The sequence below is a fragment of the Pseudorca crassidens genome, chromosome X (genome assembly GCF_039906515.1).
Source record: "Pseudorca crassidens isolate mPseCra1 chromosome X, mPseCra1.hap1, whole genome shotgun sequence".
Lineage (NCBI taxonomy): Eukaryota > Metazoa > Chordata > Mammalia > Artiodactyla > Delphinidae > Pseudorca > Pseudorca crassidens.
Window position 1 is genome coordinate 120,009,989 of NC_090317.1, and position 25,070 is coordinate 120,035,058.

General features: G+C 42.8%; 1 protein-coding gene across 4 annotated transcripts in view; it reads right to left on the reverse strand.

Annotated features, from left to right (window-relative positions):
* Positions 1-24,071, reverse strand: part of REPS2 (RALBP1 associated Eps domain containing 2) — a 232,759-nt gene extending 208,688 nt beyond the window's left edge. For all 4 annotated transcript variants that reach the window (XM_067722169.1, XM_067722166.1, XM_067722167.1 and 1 more), the window contains exon 1: positions 23,689-24,071. In XM_067722169.1, coding sequence (XP_067578270.1) covers positions 23,689-23,922 — 234 coding nt within the window. In that variant the 5' untranslated portion in view covers positions 23,923-24,071. The remainder of the gene's footprint in view (positions 1-23,688) is intronic.
* Positions 24,072-25,070: the final 999 nt, after the last annotated feature.

Genomic DNA, 25,070 nt, shown 5'->3' on the forward strand with positions numbered 1-25,070 from the left:
CCCATCCTACACCCCTGAGGCGCTGCTCTTCCTCCTCATGCTCCAGGGCTCACTCAGCAGGAGTGACTCACGAAAAAAAGGAAACACAAGGGCACAGAGAGAGCATGGATACCAGCCAAGGCTGACAGAATTTCAATAACCTGGGATTAGAAAAGCTGTACAAATATATTTATTATCAAGATGTTTCAACTTGTCATTATTACCAGCTTACTTGTATTGAGTAAAAGGTTCTGTGCTCATGCCAGATGGCCAGGAGAGCATTAGGAAATCATTTCCGAAGGACGGTGCTCAGTAATCCAAAGCAAGGCAAAAGTTGAACCCCCTGCTATTTGGACAACCCATCGTCCACGGGAAGAGCAGAGGCAATGAAGTGTTCCTTCTCTCCTTCAGGTTTCTACCTTGACTGGGTTATGACAAAATAAAATGATAACTATCACAATCCCAGTACCAAATATGTTTTCCAATATTTAACTGAATTTAAAATAGAGAAAAAAATAGAGGTTTTTGTTTCATCACCACCTATAAGAAGCACAAGTATCCAGGGCCCACTATGAGTGAAAAGCCTAAGTCGTGTGGTATTTCATCCCCATATGATGAAATACCACAGGGAAAGAGACTGGCCACGGACACCGACAGGCCATTCCTAAGAGTAAAGAGGCCATGTTGAGAGGGGAACCCCCAGTCCCAGCCACCCAACCAACACCACCTAGAGCAGAAACAATCTGCCCAGCTGACACCTTCCAAAATCCCCAACCAACAAAACTGTGAGAATGGTTATCACTGTAAACCACTAAGTTCTGGGGTGGGTTTTTTGGTGGCAATACCGAACCACAACAGGTGGTCATCACTTCTTGCATGAGTTTTGGTACCAGCAGAGAAGTAACGGTGAGGTCACCTGACCATTCTTCAGATTAGCAGAAAGTGAACGAGGCTCCTTTCCTTGTAGCTGGCTCAGGAGCGCAGAGTCACTTACCCTCAATCCTCAGGCAAAAGTTCGTTTCAGCAGGAAGTGGGTCACCTGACTTCTGGCCAATTCATCCCAATAGGAATCATTAAGGCCCAGGGGCACTAACGGTGAGGGGCTACCTCATTCAAGTGAACGTGAAGGTCTCCCAAGAGCAGGAAGCCTGGAGTCGCACTCTAGAGTAACTGCCGACTCTTCAGATGAATGACCTCTTGCCTCTAGGAATCCTCTCTGTGTGAACCCCCAGAAAAATCCTGTGCTCTGTTTGGCAGGCACCTAACTAATAGTGGGTTATGCAGCCAATCAAGGTGCTAATCTCTCAAGAGCAGGACACTCACAGGCTAGCCCTGGAATCTCCCATCCACCTACAGCCCACCTGAACGAAGGAATCTGCCAACAGTCGCAAGGTCTTGTCAAATTTGCAAAGGAAACCAGGCTACTTGGCTGTGCTACCTATATTCTACTGTGCTATTAAAATGAGTTCTATAAATATTCCTAATACAGTTAGAAGAATGATTGGGAGTGGGTGAGCCCTCAAAGAACACTGACGACTGTTACTAAGAATAAGGACTCCTTTCTACTGTGCAAAGTGTGTTACAGTTTTGTCCCAAAGCACCCTTTGGAGAGAAGTTAATTTTGTTATGTTCACTTTACAGACCAGGGAATACGGACACACAAAGACCACAGTGGGAGAGTGTCTTTATGAACCCTGGGCATCTAACACTGCTAGAATTTATTCAAATTTATATGTATCTATATATACCAAGCCATGTACAAAAGCATGGATGATGAGAATGACTATATCCAATTGGTAGACAGCCAAGATGGAAAACATAAGAGGCAATGTAAACTCTGGTCTGCCACCCTAGAGGAGTAATTTTACCTCTCCGTGCCCTTATCCCATCTAAAATACCCAACCCCAGAGGTAAAGATTATCAAACTAATGACTATTTCTGTTAACTTTCACAATAAAACTGCTTCCCTTACCAGGTTTTGGAGTTACTAAATAGTAACTCGTGGCAAAATTCAGAAATTGCCCTACATTACATGGCAAGTAAATTTTTATCATAGTTCTGGTATGGGAACAAAAGTCGAGTGACCTTATCCCAGGTAACACAAGAAGCTGGTGTTTACTCTAAAATACCATTATTATGGCATATAAAACAAGGTTACCAGGAGCTGGGGGAGAGGGGCAATGGAGAGTTACTGCTTAGTGAGTACACAGTTTCTGCTTGGGATGATGAAAAAGTTCTGGAAATGGAGAGCAATGATGTTTACACAACTTTGCGAATATACTTCATGCACTGAAATGGACACTTAAAAATGGTTTAAATGGTATATTTTGTATATATTTTACTACAGTACAAAAATTTTAACGGAAAAAATGCCTGCATATGAGAAAATCCAACAGCTGTGAATGGCTAAATCATGCATTAACATTTCAATGGTAGAAAATGAATCAAGCAAAAAAAGTTAAAACAGTTTGGATTTCATGTTAGGTATATGTCAATCTGAATGATTCTGAAAGACCTTTCAATCATTATTTTTCAGTCTAAACACTGTTGTGAGAGGCTTCACGGTACTGATCACTCAGATACTTCATACCTAAAAACAATTCAGGCTTAGACAATACTTTAAACAAATGATTAAAATTTAAATCACCAATGAAGGGCAATGAGACATCATGTGTCCCCAATGCATTCATTACCTGAGAAGGGCATGTCACTGGTGCAGTATCCAGACAAAAATGCACAATCTTCATCTAAACAAGAGAAGCCACCAGCCAAACCCAAATGTGCTACATTCTACAAGACAGAGTCATGAAATGTCATTGCTCAGAATGTCAATGTCGCAAAGAAAAGCTTACAGGAACTATTCCAGATAAAGGAGACTAAAGAGCCATGACGAATAAATTCAATTTGTGATCCTGGGTTGGATCCTGTATCAGGAAAAAACAGAAAGATTCCTACAAATAACATTTTGGGGACAAGTGATGAAATTGGAATATAGGCTTCAGACAAAAGTACTGTATCAGTATTAAATTTCCTGGGACTTCCCTGGTGATCCAGTGGTTAAGACTTCACCTTCCAATGCAGGGGGTGCAGGTTCGATCCCTGGTCGGGCAGTTAAGATCCCACATGCCTCGCGGCCAAAAAACCAAAACACAAAACAGAAGCAGTATTGTAACAAATTCAATAAAGACTTTTAAAAAAATGGTCCACATCAAAAAAAATCTTAAAAAAAATTAAATTTCCTAAATTTGAATAACTTATGTCCTTCTATACAATTTTCGAATTTAATACTTCAGTGGAAAACTGTTGAAAACAATATCTTGACTAGATACTCACAGTAAGGCTAAAGAAAAAAGAACCGTCCTGCTATAATCTAGTTAGTGAACGTGTTTCTCACAGGAATGTGAGTTAGCCATTATGAAACTTCTTTATGTGTATACTAGAACTAAACAAATAGATAAATATGAGTTTAAACTATTAAGGCATAAAAGTATGATGTATGCAACCTAATCGCAAATGGTTTAGAATAGATAGATGATAGATAAATGGATGGATGGATGAACGGATAGATATAAAATACATATATGGAGTGAGAGAAAAAAATAAGGCACATGTGGCAAATGTTAAATCTAGGTAAAGAGTGTACAAGATTTCTAGGTACTATTTTTACAACTTTTCCGTCAATTTGAAATTACTACAAAATAAAAAGTCTAGCCTGGGGTCCTTGCCACTGCGTGGCAGAAAACCATCTCCACAACCAGAAATGCCGACACCAGGAAGGAAAGCTTCTGTTGTGTTAAGCCCCTGAAAGTTGGGGTGCACAGATGCTAGCATTACACTAACAAAGATGATAGACTTTTCTGTAACTGATCTTTGCTTCTTATAGGGCACAGATCTACTTTCACTTAATCAAATGTTTATCACACATACTCTAGAAAATGATATGAAATTAATGGATATAGATCAACCAATAAATGGTAAAAATTTAATGGGCAAAAGTCTGAGGAGATATAGGATACGTGCATAGCCTCAAAACACCTCCGGCAAGATGCTTTAAGTATAAGGGAAAACATATTCCCCTAAATTAGTGAAGACGCCAATTTAAACAAGGGATCTTGGTAAATGTCACCATGTAATAAGGCATATTAACATTAGGAAATCCATGATACAATGCGTCATCATGGAAAGGATGAAAAGGATGCATCATCATTTTTCTAGTAACCTTGCCAGAAATGTACAATCTCATTCAAAAAGACTGAGGGACATTCTACAAAATAACTGATCAGTACTCTTCAAAAGTGTCATGAAAGACAAGATTAAGAAACTGTTACAGACTAGATGAGACTTAAGTAAATTCAACATGGGATCCTCGATAGTATCCTGGAATAGAAATAGCCCACCAGTGGAAAAACTGATGAAATTTGAATTAAGGTCTGTAGTTTGGTTAATAATACTGTAGCAATGTTAATTTCCTACTCTTGATAATTGTACTATGAAATATAAGATGTTAACATTAAAGGAGCAGGGGGAGGAATAAAGGGAACTCTGTACTATTTTTTTGCAACTTTTCTAAAAGTCATTTTCCGTAAACTCAACTCTTGGGTGATTGAATGAATATTCCTACTGGATTGAACATACATGTTAACCTCCACTCTCACTCAAAACTCCACTAGAATAATAATATGAGACTTCTTTAAAAAGAAAAAAAAGGCTTAAACCTACAAGCCCAAGAGAAAGGGAAAGAAGAATAAAATCATAGTGGCTAGAAAACAGATGGACATATAGTGACTGCAGGAAGCGGAAAACAAAAAGGTCATTTCATAGAACTGACTCTGGGAAAGGACCCAACTCCCTCTGAGGTGGTAAATACAGCTAGAAGCAGGAATATAACAGTACTTCAAACCTAAGACACCAATATTTCAGGTAGCACTAATAAAACACAGCCAAATAAGATATGATATAATACTTTACCACTTAGCATTTATCTTAGACTTATTAAATGAGTTATTTTAGACTTAGATTTTTCATTTATTACTCATACATTCACAAAAAGGAAAATAAGCAAAATTAATTGTTCAAGGTTTCCCTAAAACTTCCTCACATTCAGAATAGGACTTTTGTCAATCTTTTTGACTAAGAGTGGTCAATGTCCCTATTTTGCACAGTGTTGTCCTCTGTGCCATCAATAGCATTCAGTGATGCAGTATTTCTTAAAAGAATCCACAAAAAGAAACTGGAACCATTAGTACTCAGCTTTGAAATTATGTAAAGCTAGACTATTTTTTTAATAAATTTATTTATTTGTTTGTTTATTTATTTACTTTTGGATGCTTTGGGTGTTCGTTGCTGTGCGCAGGCTTTGTCTAGTTATGGTGAGCGGGGCTACTCTTCGTTGTAGTGCGCAGGCTTCTCATTGAGGTGGCTTCTCTTGCTGTGGAGCACGGGCTCTAGGTGCACAGGCTTCAGTAGTTGTGGCACGCGGGCTCAGTAGTTGTGGCGCACCGGCTCAGTAGTTGTGGCACATGGGCTCTAGAGCGCAGGCTCAGTAGTTGGGGCGCACGGGCTTAGTTACTCCGCAGCATGTGGGATCTTCCCGGACCAGGGCTCGAGCCTGTGTCCCCTGAACTGGCAGGTGGGTTCTTAACCACTGCACCACCAGGGAAGTCCAAAGCTAGACTATTTTTGACTCTTGCTTTCAGTTTGCTGCTAAACACTGAGGGAGCATCCAATTTACCACCTTTCTCACTATCCCCATCCCCATCTCCTACCCATTCAGTTCCTAAGAGTTAACAGTGCTCCAATCTAGACTCTAGTATCCTTTCCCAACCCACTAACACACAGTATGCAAGTTTTGATGAAATTTAAGATACCACCAATTGTGAAATGTCCTAAGTTTAAGTGGTGGGGGAAAGGGGAACATGTGCCTCAAAAATAAATAAAACAAATCAACAAAGTGTGGTACTGGTATAATGACAGAAATACAGATCAATGGAATAGAATGGACGGTCCAAACATAAACCCTTATATTTATAGTCAACTGATTTTGGACAAGGGTTCCAAAACCATGCCATGGGAAAAGAATGATGCTAGGACAACTTTGCAACAAATGATACTAGGAAAACTGGAGAGCCATATACAAAAGAATGGGAGTTGAACCCCTACCTCATACCACATACAAAAATTAACTCAAAAGGGATCAAAGATCTAAATAAAAGAGCTAAAACTATAAAACTCTTCAAAGAAAACACGGGGGTAAATCTTTATGATCTTGGGATTAGGCAATGGTTTCTTAAATAAGATACCAAAAAAAGACGTAACAAAAGCAAAAAGTAAATAACCTCATCAAAATTTTTGAATTTTATGCTTCAAAGGACACCATCAAGAAAGTAAAAAGACAACCCACAGAATGGGAGAAATGTTTAGCAAGTCACTTATCTGACAGGAGACTTGTATCTAGAATATATAAAATACTGAGTTGTAAGAATTCTTTATAAAGACAAATGACCTAATTTAAAAACCAAGGACTTCCCTGGTGGTGCGGTGGTTAAGAATCCGCCTGCCAATGCAGGGGGACATAGGTTCAAGCCCTGATCCGGGAAGATCCCACATGCCGCAGAGCAACTAAGTCCGTGCGCCCCAATTACTGAGCCTGTGCTACAGAGCCCACGAGCCACAACTACTGAGCCTGCATGCCACAACTACTGAAGCCCGTGCGCCGAGAGCCTGTTCTCCGCAACAAGAGAAGCCACCGCAATGAGAAGCCTGCACTTCGCAACGAAGAGTAGCCCCCGCTCGTCACAACTAGAGAAAGCCCGTGCGCAGCAACGGAGATCCCACACAGCCATAAATAAATAAATAAACAAACAAACAAAACAGTGGTGGTTTGAAAAAAATAAAAATAAATAAAAACGGGCAAAGGGCTTAGACATTTCTCTAAAGAAGATATACAAATGGCCAATAAGCATCTGGTATCATCAACATCATTAGTCACCAGTAGAATGCAAATTAAAACCACAATGAAATCCCATTTCTCATCCACTAGGATGGCTATAATCAAAAAGGCAGACAATAGCAAATGTTGGCAAAGATGTAGAGAAATTGAAATCCCTGTATATTGCTGGTGGGAATGTAAAATGGTACAGCACTTTGGGAAAGAGTCTGGCAGTTTCTCAAAAGACTGAACATGGAGTTACTGTGTGACCTAGCAATTCCACTCCTAGGTAATTAACCAAGAGAAATGAAAACATACATCCACACAAAAACTTGTACCAAAATGTTCACAGCAGCATTATTCATAATAACCAAACAGGAGAAATAACCCAAATGTCCATCAACTGACGAATGGATAAATAAAATGTGGTATGTCCATACAATAGAATATTTCCGGGCCATAAAAAGTACTGGTACATGCTACAACATGGACGAACATTGAAAACACTGGTGGCCTAGATATATTGGGATTGGAGGTGACTGTTAGTGGGTACAGGGTTTCTTTTTGGGGTGGTGAAAACATCCTGGAAACAGGGTGTGGAGAAAAGGGAACCCTCCCACACTGTTGGTGGTAATGTAAAAATTGGTACAGCCACTACAGAAAACAGTATGGAGGTTCCTTAAAAAACGAAAAATAGAGTTACCATATGATCCAGCAATCCCAGTCCTGGGCATATATACAGAAAAGATGAAAACTCTAATTCAAAAAGATACTTGCACCCCAATGTTCATAGCAGCACTATTTACAATAGCCAATACATGAAAGCAACCTAGATGTCCATCAAAAGAGGAATAGAGGACTTCCCTGGTGGTCCAGTAGGGTAAGACTCCACACTCCCAATGCAGGGGGCCCAGGTTCAATCCCTGGTCAGGGAACTAGATCCCACATGCATGCCGCAACTAAGAGTTCGCATGCCACAACTAAGAAGTCTGCATGCCGCAACTAAGACCCGGCGCAGCCTAAATAAATAAATAACACTGACTCCTAGGTAAGATGAGGTATAGATCCAGATGTACAGAGCCTCCCACCAAATGAAATGGAATAAACAAAACTTCAAAAAAAAAAAAAAGAAAGAAAGAGGAATAGATAAAGGAGATGTGGTTTATATATACAGTGGAATATTACTCAACCATAAAAAAGAATGAAATAATGCCATTTGCAGCAATATGGATGCAGCAATTACTGACCTAATGAAGGAAACATATTAACTAGTAAAATGATAAAATTCATTACACTCCCTGATTTGGGAAGGGTTATGAATATCTGTTATGATAAAAACCAATATGAGTATAGAAAGAGAGCTGAAATCGAGTATATTTGAGATATGCCATAGCACAGGAAACTACGCTAGTAAAAACAGTAACAAGTGGGAGAGAGGAAAGTATAATACACACCAAAAGAGAACCTGTACATAAATCCCATCTGCTTTTATTATTCAATACAATCTCCCATTCTAGATGTAGAAGAATAAACAGCAGGGGTTGACAAACTTCTTCGGTAAATACTCTAGGTCCTATGGGCTATATAGTGTCTGTGAGAACTACTCAGCCCTCCATTCTAGTGCGTATAGGCCACGGACAATATGTAAACATCTGAGTGTGGCTGTGTGCCAAGGAAACTTTGCTTACAGAAACTGAAATTTGAATTTCACGCAATTTGCATGTGTCATGAAACATTATTTTTATTTTTTCCCAACACTTTAAAAATTTACAAACCCTTCTTAGCTCATAAGCCATACAAAAAAATATAGGCAACAGGATGGATTTGGCCCATGGGCTGTGTTTGGCCATCCCCTGGCAGAAGAATGCTTTCAGTATCAGAAACACTTCAACACACTGGTAAGCAAGAAGGAGCAATCAAGTCTTACATAGCACAGTACTTACTCACCAGAAACCAAAAGGCATACTAATAAGTATGCCACATCTGGAAAACAGTGACAAAAACCTTTCAGAATGTTTATGGGAATTAAGTGAGTTAATACACAAAAAAAGTTCTAAGAATAGTACTGGGTACCCAGCAAGCCATTCACCAACTATTTCTGATATCATCAGCAAAAACATATTCATACTGACTCCAAGAGAAAATACAAAGGTAATGATTCCATTTCTGTAGTAGTACAATGCATATGAGAATTAGAGCAATAACTTTCAAGGCTAAAACTCCAAGCCATGGTATTTCTTGAGAGTCTAAAATTCTCAAAACTAGAGTAAACTTTATTTCAGCACTAGGAAGCTGTTATTTACATATAAGACAAATTTCTAGAAGGAAGGTGAGAGGATGACAAATGTTTGAGAGTTACCACTAAGAAATTGCCCAAAGGATTTTTTTCAAGTAAAATTCAGGATTAGGGTCAAGAGTCCATCCTTGGCTACACATGAAACCAATGCTAAAACCAGCAGAGGAAACTGACTTTCATCAAGAATCTGTTCCATTTAAGAACCTGCAAGAAATGAGTATTTGATCAACAGCTCAGAACTCATCTATCCACCTGACCATGTGCCACATTTGGATTTATAAGGACAAGGCACTTAGGAAGAACCATTTGTTGAAGAATGAGAGAATTATACTACTTGCCCCCCACTCAATCCTGTGTTGCACACCGTGTAGCATCAACAGAAAAAATAGAGAAGACATTTCCTTATCACCATGAGAGGTGGCTTCAATCATATTTACCTGACATGCAAAGAAAGACATAATTCACAATACAGAGCACCACTACCTGCCCTTTACAGATTAAATTGCATTTTGAGAGAGAAGAGCAAATCAATACTCATTTCTATTTCACAACCTTAAACAATGGAATGCTGACAAAGCACCCTGCTAAACATTCACCCAACCACCTGTCACCAACATCACCCTCGACACAAAAGGCTATTTTTATGTAGTACACTACTGAGGTAGGTAATATCCCATTGCCATGGCAACAAGTTTTCCAGAAGATATGCTAGCCCATGAAGAATGCAAAAAAAAAAACCAAGGTATTTCTTTGCGTTTGAGTTTACTTTGCAGTATATGAGGAGGATTCTACGTCTTTTAACAGCCTTGGTTTGCTCAACAGGGCCTTGGTGAGTTTGAGCAATGCACAGAGAAATCCTGAGTCCGCGCGCACGTGCGTGCAGACAGACAGACAGACAGACAGACACACACACACACACACACACACACACAGCTATTTTGGGATGAGGAAGAATCCCTACAGGAATCCTATCCTTCAGGGAAAGAAAAAAGCCAAACTAACACGAGGCCATATCCCTAAATATTATAATACACTTTCCACTCCCCTGAACTAACTCATCTCCAGTTCTAGGGTGCCGTTCCCACCATGTGCAGCCAGTCCTCACAGAAGCTCCCAGAGGCTCCATGGCTGCATGTTTCCCGGTGCCCTGAACAAGAACAAACACTGCAACCGGTGGAAATGCCTGCCCCACTCTGATCGAAAAGCACCCACTCGTACACACCCCCATAGCCTCAAGGCCTCCCGGGAGAAGTGAGAAGAAGCCCTCTCAGCCCTCCTGGAGGGCAGGGCAGCAGGCCGGCCCATCGCGAGTGGACTCCCACTCTCCCCACACTGGCTGTGCCCCCTTCTCCCGAGGATCCAGGGCTCTGGGTCCCAGCCCAACTGGCACCCTGAGCTGGCTCTTCCTCCATCCGTCCCCCAGAGCCCGCTCCAGCCCCTCGGCCCACACTCTGTGCAAGAGGCCAGCCTCCATGAGCTTCCACATGCAGGCTCCCATGCCTCCGGCCTCCAGCACGGCAGCCAGCAGGGGACAGAGCCAGTCACTTGTCCCTCAGCTCCCACCCCACGCCCTCCTGGCCACGGGGCTGCCAATGACCATGCCCTTCCAGACCACTGTTCCTGCAGGCGAAGTACCCTTCGCAGCCCTGACAGCAACATTCCCACCCCTGGCCCCTCAGAACCAGGGAGGCCGAGGCCGCCAGCCACCACTGCACTCCACGCCTCCGCGCTCCCGCTCTCAGTCAACCTCTGGGCACACCACGCCTGAGGGACCCTGAGAACCCCAACTGCTGATGGCTTCCTTGGCCTCAAAGTTGAATCGGCCTGGCCCCGAGACTGTCCCATGTTCTGCTTCACCCTACCACAGAAGCACCTCAGAAACGGTCCAAACCCTACTCAGACACGTGCCCACATGATCACCGCTTCAAGCGAGAACTCCCACACTTAGACAGAACTGCCATGGAAGCAACAGCCTCTCCACTGAGAGGTCATCAGGAAACCCCCCTTTCTTTTTTAGTTTGCCTCTTTAACAAAGACGGAATTCCATAACACAACACTGTAAATTAACTATATTTCAATAAAATGAATTTTTAAAACTTTTTTTTAATTTAAAAATAAAAACAAAGACTGAATTCCAACCCAGATAATTCTTTAAAGGACTACTAGAAGTCACTTATCTACGTGACTGTGGACAAGTTACTGAACCTCTGCGCCTCTGTTTTGTTTTCTTCGAACTGAGGATGATAATACCTAACCTCGTGGCTTGGTTGTGAGAGTTAAATGACATGAGCGCTCTACAAGTTATAGGACAAGGCCAAGTACATGGTAATCAGTTAATAAATGGTAGCTGCTACCATGATTGTATATATGTAGACACCATATATCTACAACCAGAGTAGATTTTGCCCCAGGGGCATTTGGCAATGTGTGAAAACATTTTTGTGGTTTATTTTTTAAAGGTTGCTTCTCTTTTTTTATTTTTATTTTTTAATATTTATTTATTTGGCTGCGCCAGGTCTTAATTGCGCACATGGGATCTTCGTTGCGGCATGCGGGATCTTTTTGTTGTTCTTGTTGTGGCATGCGGGCTCTTAGCCGTGGCATGTGGGATCTGCTTCCCTGACCAGGGATCGAACCCAGGCCCGCTGCAACGGGAGCGTGGAGTCTTAGCCACTGGACCACCAGGGAAGTCCCTGGAAACATTTTGGTTGTAACAACTGGGGAAGGGACAGATACTAACATCTAGTGAGTAGAGCCCAGGGATGCTGCTAGACATCCTACAATGCATAGGACAGCTTCACTGTAAAGAATGATCTGGCCCAAAGTGTCAATAGTGCTGAGGTGGAGAAACCCTGATCTAGAACAAAGAATAAGTTAAAAGAAGCTAAACATCCACGTGCTAATTTCACTGCTTCACTTCCATTGCCATCTCTCAGTAATAGGACCATAAAACCACCAGAGCGTATGCAAAGGACAGGAGTTAAAACATTTTTAAATAATTTTAAAGAGAGCCTAAAAAAAAAAACAAACTCAAAAGGCAAGCACATCAAACATCTCCTGGGGCAAAAAGCTGTTCGTGTATAATCATCTGTTTTTCACAAGGCTGACCCTGAACTAAGGGAGAAACAAAGAGATCACTGTATTAAATATGTTCTTTTGAAGGCATCAGGGGCAAACATTATGCATTTAAGAAAGCCTGCTTTGAAAAAAACAAACAATTCTTAATTGCTGGCATTTATGGGATTTACTTCAATTAGTCAGTAAATTAACACAGGTGAAACACTTAATTACCCCCAGGAGGCTGAACAAAAATATTTTTCTGTAAACTGAGGGCAAAGTGTTACAAATGAATTAAGTCAAAGCAAATATTTACTACTAGCCTAATATTAATAGCCTCTCCTGGTCCTGAATTAAATTATGAGGATAGCTGAGTTTCTCCAGTCTGTAAAAATCACTTTTTCCTATAAGTCCATGTTCTAGCCAGCCTCTGAAGTAGAGATAATAGTGGTAAATAAAACAGGCCCAATAGCCAGCTGGCGCGTGCTCCAGAGGGGCTCTCTGGAGTGAAGTGAGATTGAGAGGGCCAGACAGAAAGGTCAAGAGCAGAGAGGGTTCAGAGCTGGAACTGCAGCACGGACTTGAGGGTGAGGTCCTGGAGGAAGCAGCTGAGCATCCATTCACTCTGGGCTTCCTTCCCCCTTACAGGACAGACAGGGGAGGAGGGGGGAACAAGAGCCTTATGGAATCTCATTCCTGACCCAGACTTGCCAGCACTGCTGCTACCATTCTGACTTTGGAAACAATTAGCTACGTAGAACTGGAATTTCTAGACACCTCACAAGTCTTCCAAGCAGGGCTTCTTAACCACTTTTGTGCTTTGGACCCCCCCTTGGGCAGCCTGCATTGACCTCTTCTCAGAATAAATTTAAATGCATAAAAGTAAACACTTAAAATACACAGGATTACTGTATAGCACAGGGAACTCTACTCAATGCTCTGTGGTGATCTAAATGGGAAGGAAATCCAAAAAAGAGGGGATATATGTATACGTAGAGCTGATTCACTTTGCTGTACAAAAGAAACTAACACAATATTGTAAAGCAACTATACTCTAACAAAAAATTTTTTTAAAATATACAGGATTATTGGGAATTGCCTGGCAGTCCAGTGGTTAGGACTCGGCACTCTCACTCACAGGGCCCAGGTTCGATCCCTGGTTGAGGAACTAAGATGCTGCAAGCCGAGCAGCGTGACCAAAAATAAAATACACAGGACTGTAAACAAAATATATTGAACTTCAGCTATCAAATATTTAAAAAAACAAGTTTGTGGTGGAAATACATGTGTTTATTAACACAATGATAAGATCAGCCAGTGTCTACAGCAGGGGTCCCCAACCCCCGGGTTCCTATTAGGAACCAGGCCACACAGCAGGTGAGTGGCCTGCAAGCAACTGAAGCTTCATCTGCTGCTCCCCGTCACTTGCATTACTGCCTGAGCCATCCCCCACCCACCCCCAGAAAAATTGTCTTCCACAAAACCAGTCCCTGGGGCTTCCCTGGTGGCGCAGTGGCTGAGAGTCCGCCTGCCAATGCAGGGGATACGGGTTCGTTCCCCTGTCCGGGAAGATCCCACATGCCGCGGAGCGGCTGGGCCCGTGAGCCATGGCCGCTGAGCCTGCGTGTCTGGAGCCTGTGCTCCGCAACGGGAGAGGCCACAACAGTGAGAGGTCACAACAGTGAGAGGCCCGCGTACCGCAAAAAAATAAATAAATAAAATTTAAAATAAAAGTTCTATTTCTATAAGTGATCAAGTCACAGGAATTGCTAATGCTACTGTGGTTTATTGCCTACAATGCATAATAGAAGGAAATGCTCAATATCAGTTAGGGGTCAGTAAAAAGAAAACTGTATTTTTTCCCCACATCTAAGTTCAAAGACCCCTGAGAGCTGGACCCAGGTTAAAAAGGCCTGCTTTATTCTGTGCAGGAGTGAGCATGCACAGCATTCACATCTGCTTTTCCACTTTTTTTCCCGCCTCCTACTAGTTAAGAGGAAAAACAAATTGTCTAAAGACTAAAATTGAAAATAATGCCTAAGAAGATATTTGCCAGTCCTACTTGGCATAAGAAAATGAATTATGCATGAAAATGTGTTTTTAAAGACAAAGAAATTTGACATGAGTGGCTGAGCAAAAACATATCTATTCTGACCCCCCAAAGCTAACCAGAATCATTTTCTGCTTCAGAAAACTCTGGAAGGCAAGTGTGGTAGAAAGATCCTAAGATGACCCCCCTTCCAAAAATTCTCACCTCCTGGTAATCTGTGCTTTTTTATAATCCTCTCCCCTTGAGTGCAGGCAGAACCGGTGACTTGCTTTGAACCAAGAGAATATGGCAAGGTGATGGGATGTCGCTCATCTAAGGCGACTGGAGAAAGTGAATCTCCTGCTGGCCTTAAAGAAGCAAACAGTCATGTTGTGAACTGCCTATGGAGAGGGCCATGTGGCAGGGAACTGCGGGTGGCCTCTAGGAGCTGAGGGCTCCAGTCCTAAAATCACAAGGCACTGAATTCTACCAACAACCATGTGAGCTTAGAAGAGGTCCCCAGATGCAAAGAGGAAGGCCACCTGGCCAATGCCTTGATTTCAGCTTTGTGAAACCCTGAGCTGAAGACCCAGTTAAGCCATAGAAACAATTAGTAACAAATATGTGTTGTATTAAGCTGCAATTTACATTTCTGGAAATTCATTCCAGAGCAATAAATAACTAGTGCAGTAACCAAAAGACTGGGTGACCTACCATCCAAGTTTGCCTAGGACTGTCTTGGTTTGAAAACGGAAAGTACCATGCCCTAAGAAACAACTCAGTTCTGAGCAACCCAGGTTGGCTGGTTGCTGCTATGGTCTGAATATGTATGTCCTCCCAAAATTCCTATGTTGAAATCCTAATGCTCAGTGTGATAGTATTAGAAAGTGAGGCCTTTGGGAAGCGCTTAGGCCATGAGGGTGGAGCCCTCATGAATGGGATTACTGCCTTATAAAAGAGGCTCCAGAGAGATCCCTAGCCTTTCCCACCATGCGAGGACACAGTGAGAAGTCACGGGCTATGAACCGAGAAGGGAACTCTCACCAGAAGGCAACCACGCTGGCACCTTAGTCTTGGACTTCCAGCCTCAAAAACTGTCAGAAATAATTGTCTGTTGTCTATAAGCCACCCAGTCTGTAGTATTTTGTTATAGCAGCCAGAATGGACTAAGGCAGTCGTCCACTAATAGACGTGTACTGAATAATATAAATACAAAATACTAGACCCTTTGCCTATAGGAAACAAACAGAAAGTTTGAAAAAACCTGGAAAGGAACCAAACCCTCTTTTAAAAGTTACCAATAATTAGCAAAACAACTCAAGGGAATTCCCTGGCGGTCCAGTGGATAGGACTCCAGGCTTCCACTGCCAGGGAAGGGGGGGTGTCAATCCCCAATGGGGAACTAAGATCTCGTAAGCCGTGTGGCACAGCCTTTAAAAAAAAAAAACCTCAAGATTTCCTCAAAACCAATTTTCTATACCCTTAAAGTAGAGCATTCCCCAGTTATGTGTGGGAAACTAGGACAATGTTCAAATCCATCTTGTATTTCTAGTCTTCACGTTGTTTTTCAATCTCCCTATTGGTTGCCCCAGATGATTTATTTTAAATCAGTACTCAAAAATCATTACCTTAAAGACTGGCAATGGCTCAATGATATGAAACCATCATTCACTCTTTTTTTTTTTGCGGTACGTGGGCCTCTCACTGTTGTGGCCTCTCCCATTGCGGAGCACAGGCTCCGGACGCACAGGCTCAGCGGCCATGGCTCACGGGCCCAGCCGCTCCGCGGCACGTGGGATCTTCCCAGACCGGGGCACGAACCCGTGTCCCCCGTATCGGCAGGCGGACTCTTAACCACTGTGCCACCAGGGAAGCCCCCCATCATTCACTCTTGCCATTTAACCATAAGCCACAGGTATTAAACCCATGCATGTTCCCATCCCCTCTGACCATCCCCAGGTTCCCTCCTTAAAGATAAACCCTATGGAATCATATGATGTCTGAGACTTGCTTCAGGATAAAAGAGGGGGCAAGGAACAAGGTAGGAATGCAGATGGAATGGAACTGACCGAGTATTGATGGTTGTTGAGCAGGGGTGGCAAGTGCAGAGGAGTTTAATGTATTAGTCTGTTTGCTTGTTTCCATTTTTTAAAAAATTAGAAAAAAGCAAGCCTATGAAACCCTAATCAATTAACTGTCCTGTAACAGTATCAAGAATACCAGTGTGCTTTCTCTATCTATGAAGGCATTTTGAAAGTTTGTACATGTTTAGAACAGTTCCCTAGTCATGTAACATTCTATATATATATATTTTAAAAAATGCCACCTACTTTCCATAAGCATAAAGGTCTCTACAGCCATTGGGACTTGCCTGGTGGCACAGTGGTTAAGAATCCGCCTGCCAATGCAGGGGACAAGGGTTCAAGCCCTGATCTGGGAAGATCCCACTTGCCGTGGAACAACTAAGCCCGTGTGCCACAACTACTGAGCCTGCGCTCTAGAACCTGCGAGCCACAACTACTGAAGCCCACGTGCTGCAACTACTGAAGCCTGTGTGCCTACAGCCCGTGCTCCACAACAAAGAGAAGCCAAGGCAACGAGAAGCCCGCGCACCGCAACAAAGAGTAGCCCCTGCTCACCGCAACTAGAGAAAGCCCGCACACAGCAACGAAGACCCAATGCAGCCAAAAATAAATAAAAATAAATAAATTTATTAATAAATAAATAAATGAGGCATTGGAAGAGCAGGTAATGAAGATTTTTTAAAAAGAAACATAAATGAACTACAGCTACCTGTGTCAACAAGGGCGAACCTCAAAAACAAAAGAATGAGAGGAAAAGCAAGTTGCGGAAGGTTACAGAGTACTATACTCCTCCTTCTGAGTTGAAAAGCCATACAAAACAATTTATCATTTTAGTGACACATGTGTATATATATACATGTATGTACACACTATATATATATATATATATAGTGTGTATATATATATGTATATAGTGTATATATATAGTGTATATATATATACACTATATATATACACACTATATACATATATATATAGTGTGTATATATATATATATATATATATACACACACACACACACACATATAGCTATAATAAAAGTACAAAAACTTTTCAAATCATGCACACCAAATTCAGGACAGTAGTAACCTCTGAGGTGAGCAAGAAGGGGAATGGGACCAGAGAAGGGATCACAGGAAACTTTCACACTAACTGGGCTGTTTTACTTCTTATGCTGAGTAGTGGGTACACACTTATTGTTGGGTAGTCCTCTAGTTTTACACACCAGAAATATTTTTTATAAGAGTTATTAACAAGGTACTATTAGCAAATGTCCTCCTTTTAACCAGACAATGGTATGACTCTGGAACTTCCTTTATCTGCTGGCATTCATTCTCTTTTACAAAAAAAGAACACTCTTTATCTCAAAAGCACATATTCCAAGTTACCCTTTTAGCATGCTGGCCTCTATCTCCCTAAAGCATATGCTACAAAGGGATATGATATAAAGATGTAAAAACAGAAAACTGTTTCATTTGCATTAAAAAAATAGTTCTGGCTAATAATCCAACAACTGGAAAAAGTTCACAAGAATTTTGTCTTTTGCCTATAGTTGTTTTTAACAATTAAACAGTTGCGTCAAAGAATTACAAGAAAACCCTTAAATATGAGTTCTTCCCAAAGGTGAGTCCGTGCGCAGGAATTTTTAAAATATCCTCTACTTCTCCTAGCTTTGTTTTACTTCTTTTCCTCAATCAAAGCCACTCAAACAATCAGACATTACTTACTGGCTTTTTTCCCATTCAATGATTTCCCCTGATAATACGAAATCAACAGTGTTTCATAACTATTTCCCTTAAAGTCTAAGAGTTAACTGTCAAGTCAGCGAAAGACAAATAACACAAATAACGTATGTATGATCTCACTTTTATGTGGAATCTAAAAACAAACAAACCAACAAAAAACTGGAACTCATAGATACAGAGAACAGATTAGTAGTTGCCAGAGGTGGGGGTGAGTGAAATGGGTGAAGGTGGTCAAAAGGCACAAACTTCCACTTACGGGACCTCCCTGGTGGTCCAGTTAGTAAGACTCCGCCCTCCCAATGCAGGGGGCCTGGGTTCGATCCCTGGTTGGAGAACTAGATCCCACATGCATGCCCCAAATAAGAAGTCCACATGCCACAGGTGAAGATGCCGCATGCTGCAACAAAGGATCCTACATGCTGCAATGAAGATCCCGCATGCCGAAACTAAGACCTGGCACAGCCAAAATAAATAAATATTTAAAAAAAAAACTTCCAGTTATAAAATAAGTAAGTCCTGGGGATGTCATGTATAGCATGGTGACTAAAATTGATAATACCGTATTGTGTCTGTGAAAGATGTTGAAAGTAAATCATAAAAGTTCTCATCACAAGAGAGAAATTTTTGTTAACTATGTTTGCTGATGGATATCAGCTAGACTTACTGTGATGATCATTTCGCAACACATACAAATATTGAATCATTATGTTATATACCTGAAACTAATACATCATATGTCAATTATATCTCAATAAAAAATATTATCTGAAAACAGTTAACCATATAAAAATGAAAACTGGGGGCTTCCCTGGTGGCACAGTGGTTGAGAGTCCGCCTGCCGATGCAGGGGACACGGGTTCGTGCCCCAGTCCGGGAGGATCCCACATGCCACGGAGCGGCTAGGCCCGTGAGCCATGGCCGCTGAGCCTGCACGTCCGGAGCCTGTGCATTCTCAAAGACTAAGACACCATCCTGAAAGACAGATATTATAAAGGAGTCTATATAGTTTGTTAATTCATTACATCAAGCAGAAAACTTGCCAGTTTAAGGTAGATACTTTTGTTCTAGCTGTTATATTTTCTTACTCAAACCCTAAAAAATAAAAACATTTGCACTGCGGGACTTCCTTGGCGGTCCAGTGGTTAGGACTCAGCACTTTCACTGCCAAGAGCCCGGGTTCGATCCCTGGTCAGGGAACTAAGATCCCACAAGCCCTGTGGCAAGCACGCAAGAAATAAATAAATAAATAAAACATCTGCTTTGGAATGTAAGCTCTGTGAGGACAGGGGTTTGTGTTTGATTCACAGCTGTAACCTCAACATCTAGAACAGTGCCTGATGCACAAAAGAAACCAGATACCTCAAATACACATCCAACCCAAGTCTATGCATTCTAGTAAAATGCTGGCCTTTCAATACCAATGAAATACTTCACAACCTGGGAAACCAATCACTCTAACATCTATAGCTCTTTGTCTTGAAGTATTAAACAAAAACTATTTACCTGTTTCTCAGACATCCATATTTACTTTTTCTAATTTCAGTGTTTTACTCTAACATTTCTGTACCTAGTACTAGAATCCTGTTTTAAAATAAATCATGACTTCCCTGGTGGCACAGTGGTTGGGAATCCGCCTGCCAATGCAGGGAACACAGGTTTGAGCCCTGGTCCGGGAAGATCCCACATGCCACGGAGCAACTAAGCCCGTGAGCCACAACGACTAAGCCCACGTGCCACAACTAGTGGAGCCCATGCACCTAGAGCCCATGCTCCGTAACAGGAGAAGCCACCGCGATGAGAAGCCCACACACCACAACGAAGAGTAGCCCCACTTCGCTGCAACTAGAGAAAGCCCACGCGCAGCAACGAAGACCCAACACAGCCATAAATAAATAAGTAAATAATAAAATTTATTACAAAATAATAAAATAAAATACATCAACACCTCTCTATAAAGAGACCAAAACGCCTTTCAAAATAAGCTATTATGATGCACTAAAATATAATCCAAGACAGAAAATAAGCATATGGAAAGATCCTAAACATCATATGTCTCCAGGGAATTGCAAATTACATCAACAAGATACCACTATATACCTATGAGAAAGGTGAAAATCTAGAACACTGACAACACCACATGTTGATAAGGATATAGAGCAAGAGGACCTCTCATTCATTCCGGGGGGGATTGCAAATGGTACAGCCACTCTGGAAGACAGCTTGGCAGTTTCTTACAAAACTAAACTCACTCCTACCATATGATCCAACAATCACACTTACTGGTATCTACCCAAAGGGGTTGAAAACTTAAATGCACACAGATGCTTACAGCAACTGTATCCATAACTGCCAAAACTTGAAAGCAAGCAAAATGTCCTCCAGTATGTGAATGGATAAATTGTGGTACATCCAGACAATGGAATATTATTCAGCACTAACAAGAAATAAGCCATCAAGCTATGAAAAAACATGGAGGAATCTTAAGTGCATACTACTAAATGAAAGAAGCCAACCTGAAAAGATTACATACTGTGTGATTCCAACTATACGACATTTTGGAAAAAGGCAAAACTCTGGAAACAGTAAAAAAGATCAGTGGTTGCCAGGGTTTGGGAGTAAGAATAAGGGATGAATAAGTAGGGCACAGAGGATTTTTAGGGCAGTGAAACTACTCTGTATGATACTACAATGATGGATACATGTCATTATACATTTGTCCAAAACCAAAGAATGTACATCACCAAGAATGAACCATAATGTAAACTATGGACTCTGGGTGATTACGATATACCAATGCAGGTTCACCAATTGTAAAAAATGTACCCCTCTGGTGGGGTGTTGATAATGGGGGAGGCTGGGCATGTGTGGGGCAGGGTGTATAAGGGAACTCTGTGTACCTTCCCCTCAATTTTGCTGTGAACCTAAAACTGGTCTGAAAAGATAAAGTCTATTAAAAATATATATATATGTATTTCAACTGAAAACAAAATCCCTAAGATAACTCACTTCCATAACAAAGTAATAGGTATAGTGGTTTATTTTTATTCCAAGGAGGAGACAAAGTAAAGTATTTTTATAGAACATTTGCTTCAGGTAAGATTTTCAACCTTCCTGGAACATTATGGTAATCTTAACTGTATGCTTATTAAAAAGAAAAAAAAACCTGTTACCATAGAAACTACCAGGGCTAGTTAATGACTCCATGACTTGGGCAGTTATACCTGTTGGGTCACTTAGTTAAACTTACAGGTTCCTGTTTAACAGAGAAAGGCTAAAAACATCTACATCTGTTTAAAGAAAGGCTACAACACTCATGGGGTAGTGCAAATCAGGATAAATGGAGTGCACATGTGTACTGGGAGTACACACACCCAGACACACCACACCACACACCACCAAAGTGGTCAGTAAAAATTAGGTGGCTGCCGGCTGCTGGCTTTGGTTTGAATCTCTTCTGATTACATTTCTCTGTCCAGGATGACTTTGATGTTCATGTCCACCTGTACGAAGAATATTGGGTTACTGCACTGCGTTAAGTTAATGGGGAAGGATATATTTTGTTTTGCTGGGCTGAATAAGGGAGCTTTAAAGCTCTGAGAGATTTACTACAAGCAATATTCTAGGGATGTCCCCTTTTGCCAGCATCTTTTGCAAGCAGGTTTCAACTAGATATCAAGAATATAATCTCATCCATACAATGGCACTGTGCCTTGAGTTCTTTTTAAATCTTAAACACCTCAAGGGAGCATAAGTTCTAACACCAGGAAAGCCCCCTCCCCAAGTCCGTAGGAGAAGTCAACCAACATAATTCATATTTAATATGCCCACCATCTCTTATCACACTCCATATATTACTGACAACAAAATAAGCCTTAACAGGTGCCCAGCTGTCACTTACTTGCTGTGTGGCCTCAGTCACTTACTCCTCTTTCAGTTGAGAAATAGCAACAGCATTTAATAAATTTATTATGCTTGGGAGTATTCTGAGGGCCTCATGTAATAGCTGTGGTTTGTGTTTTAAAATATTGACTTTTCCTCTACCTGGTCTAGCTTAACTGCTCAACAGCAGAGGCTGAACTGTCTCCATAGCAAGGACTTCTTAAGGGACAAACAGCCATGTTAAGGTCTGTGAATACTAATTATATTTTCAGAAATCTTGAATTCTGAAAAGTGAGAGATTACAGGGTGGCTAAAGTTATGCTCACAAACAGACAGAATGTATGCATGCCCCAGAAGTATAAAATGCAGTCAAGTGATTAAAAAAAGTCTACACACACAATGATATTATAAGTGAACCATAAAACCCTCAATACTCCTTTGGAACTGGATTTTAAAATACCACTCCCCACTTGAAATATACAACTGATGTTAACGTTCATACTGACTCCAGCTTTTAAGAAAAGGTTCATTTCACATTTGGGGCCTGATATTAAGAATCACCAGGCTTCCCTGGTAGTTCAGTAGTTAAGAATCCGCCTGCCAATGCAAGGGACACAGGTTCGAGCCCTGGTCTGGGAAGATCCCACATGCCGCGCAGCAACTAAGCCCGTGCGCCACAACTACTGAGCCTGCGCTCTACAGCCCGTGAGCCACAACTACTAAGCCCATGCTCCACAATTACTGAAGCCCGAGTGCCTAGAGCCGATGCTCTGCAACGAAGAGTAGCCCCCGCTCACAGCAACTACAGAAAGCCCGCATGCAGCAACAAAGACCCAATGCACCCAAAAATAGTTTTTTAATAGTCATTAATTCTAAAAAAAAAAAGAAAAGGAAAGCACAAAACAAAAACAGTATCTACTGCGCATCATCCGCCTCCTTTTTCAGGTACGGAGCAGCCAAAAGGATGTAGCTATGACACAATTACTTTGTAATTCTATTTCAAGTCCAAATAATGATAAGATGGGAAACTACAACCGTCCCCCACAGTGGACGTCTGGGGTCACCTCTAGCCCTAAATAGGGAGCTTGTCTCTGCCTTGACAGACGTCCTCTTGCAGCCCTGTGTCCCTGTTCTGCAATTTGTCATTAGGCTTTCCAGTTTAATGCTAATATGCAGAAATATGTTACTGGGCAAATATATATAGTAGATACGTATATATTACAAGTAGTATATAAAGCGGACAACATTCAGTGGTGGGCCCCCGGCCCTACAAACACACACCCTTCAAGTTCCAATCCTGCAAGCGCCCACCCACCCAGGAGAGGGAAGGGCAGGAGCCTCGAGCAGAGGTTAAGCCAGACATCAGCCAAAACAAACACCACTTCCAGAACAAGGCAAACTTTGGGTCTGGGCGGCTGCAGAGCCCCAGAAACGGCCGGGGAGGGGAGGGAGTGTCCGTCAGCCTCAGGGGAGGAAGATGAGGAGCGCACCCAGCACTGCTGAGCTGCGGAGGAGGCTGGTGTCCCCTGGGGGACAAGGGCGTCGCCGCCATTCCCGGCTGCGAAGCCCCTCTCCGCAACCTGGCCAAGGCCTCCGGGTGCCTGTCGGCAGCCCTGTCGCCCCACCCCGCCCCCCTGTCCCCGTAGAAATGGTCCCCACAGACCCACAGGGTTAGGGGCGCGGGGACCTACCTGGTGCAGCGTCTCGGCGGGCAGCTGCGACGCCCGGAACAGGTCGGCCACGGGGCCCGAGGCTGCGGTGGCCGCGCCGGGGGCGGCCCTGGCGGCCTCAGGGGGCCCGGACCCGGGGCCCCCGCCTGCGGCGCCGGCGCAGCGCGCGAAGAGCTCAGAGTAGCACTGCTGCTCGCCCTCGCTCAGCAGCAGCGGCGGTCCAGAGCCGCAGCCCCCGCTTGCTGCCGCCTCCATAGAGCCTGAAAGGGGGCCCAGCGGAGCACCGTCCCCGGTTGAGGCGCCGCCGCCTTCACCACAGCCTCCACCGCTTCAGCCTCGGCCTTGGCCGCCGCCGCCCCGACGCCCCGCAGCTGCCGCGCGGCCGCTTCCTCCCGGCGCGCGCCGGCCCCGCCCCCGGACTTGAATGTTGTGCCTCCGCCGCGCGGCACATGGAGACAGGCGCGGCGCGGACCAATCACGGCCTGGGATCGCACCCCGGCCCCGCCCCTCCCCGCCCCGCCCCGTGCGCGCCGGGCCAGGTAAGTAACTCCCCGCGCCTCCCGCCTTACGGACGGTCACCTGCTCAGCCCGCGCTGCAGAGTCTAGAGGGCAGGAGCCAGCGCTGTTCCGCGTCCACCCTGCGCGAGAGGGGCATCTTTGGCCCTTCTCCCTGGCCGGGAAGGGGAACATCTAGACCCACCTGCAGAATGGTGCTTTTCATGGGGCGGGAAAGGCTGTGGTGTTTTCTCCCTAGGACGCTGGAGCAAGTGTAGTGCCCACGACACGCCGTGCCCTTCCCAGAAAGGGACGAGGCATGGGAAATTAGGCTTCGCTTTTTCCATGACAGTACCCCTTATGTCCTGAAAAGCTGGAGGGCAGAGATCTCCATATGAACCAGGGTCCCATTGACTCCTATAGTGTTCTAGGTGGCGACGGGGTTAGGCCACTTTCTCAGGCAAGGCTCAAACCTGGAGTTGAGCCTTAAAAAGGAATAACATCGGTTAGTGTTAAATACTAGAGTAATCGGAGTGAAAAGGGCCCTGGGAAGAATTGCATGTGTATATGCATTAAACCTGGCTGGGAAACACTAACCCAAGCGAAAAGAATCAGTCCAGGGTTAAACACTAAACACTGGATAGATAGATAGATAGATAGAGATATATCTTTCACCCCAAATAGTGTTATTTTAATTAAAAACAAAACAAAAACCATCTCAGGAAATAGCACTGATGATAACAAATATACTTTGGTATTTTGATCAACTAAAATAAGGACCAAGGACAGGAAGAGAGGAAAAGAAAAAGGAAGGTAAAGACAGGGGGAAGGGGAAAAGTGAAGAGAGATACACAAGAAGAAAAAATATGTCAATTCATAATTGATAGCCAAAGTAATATTTCCCATTT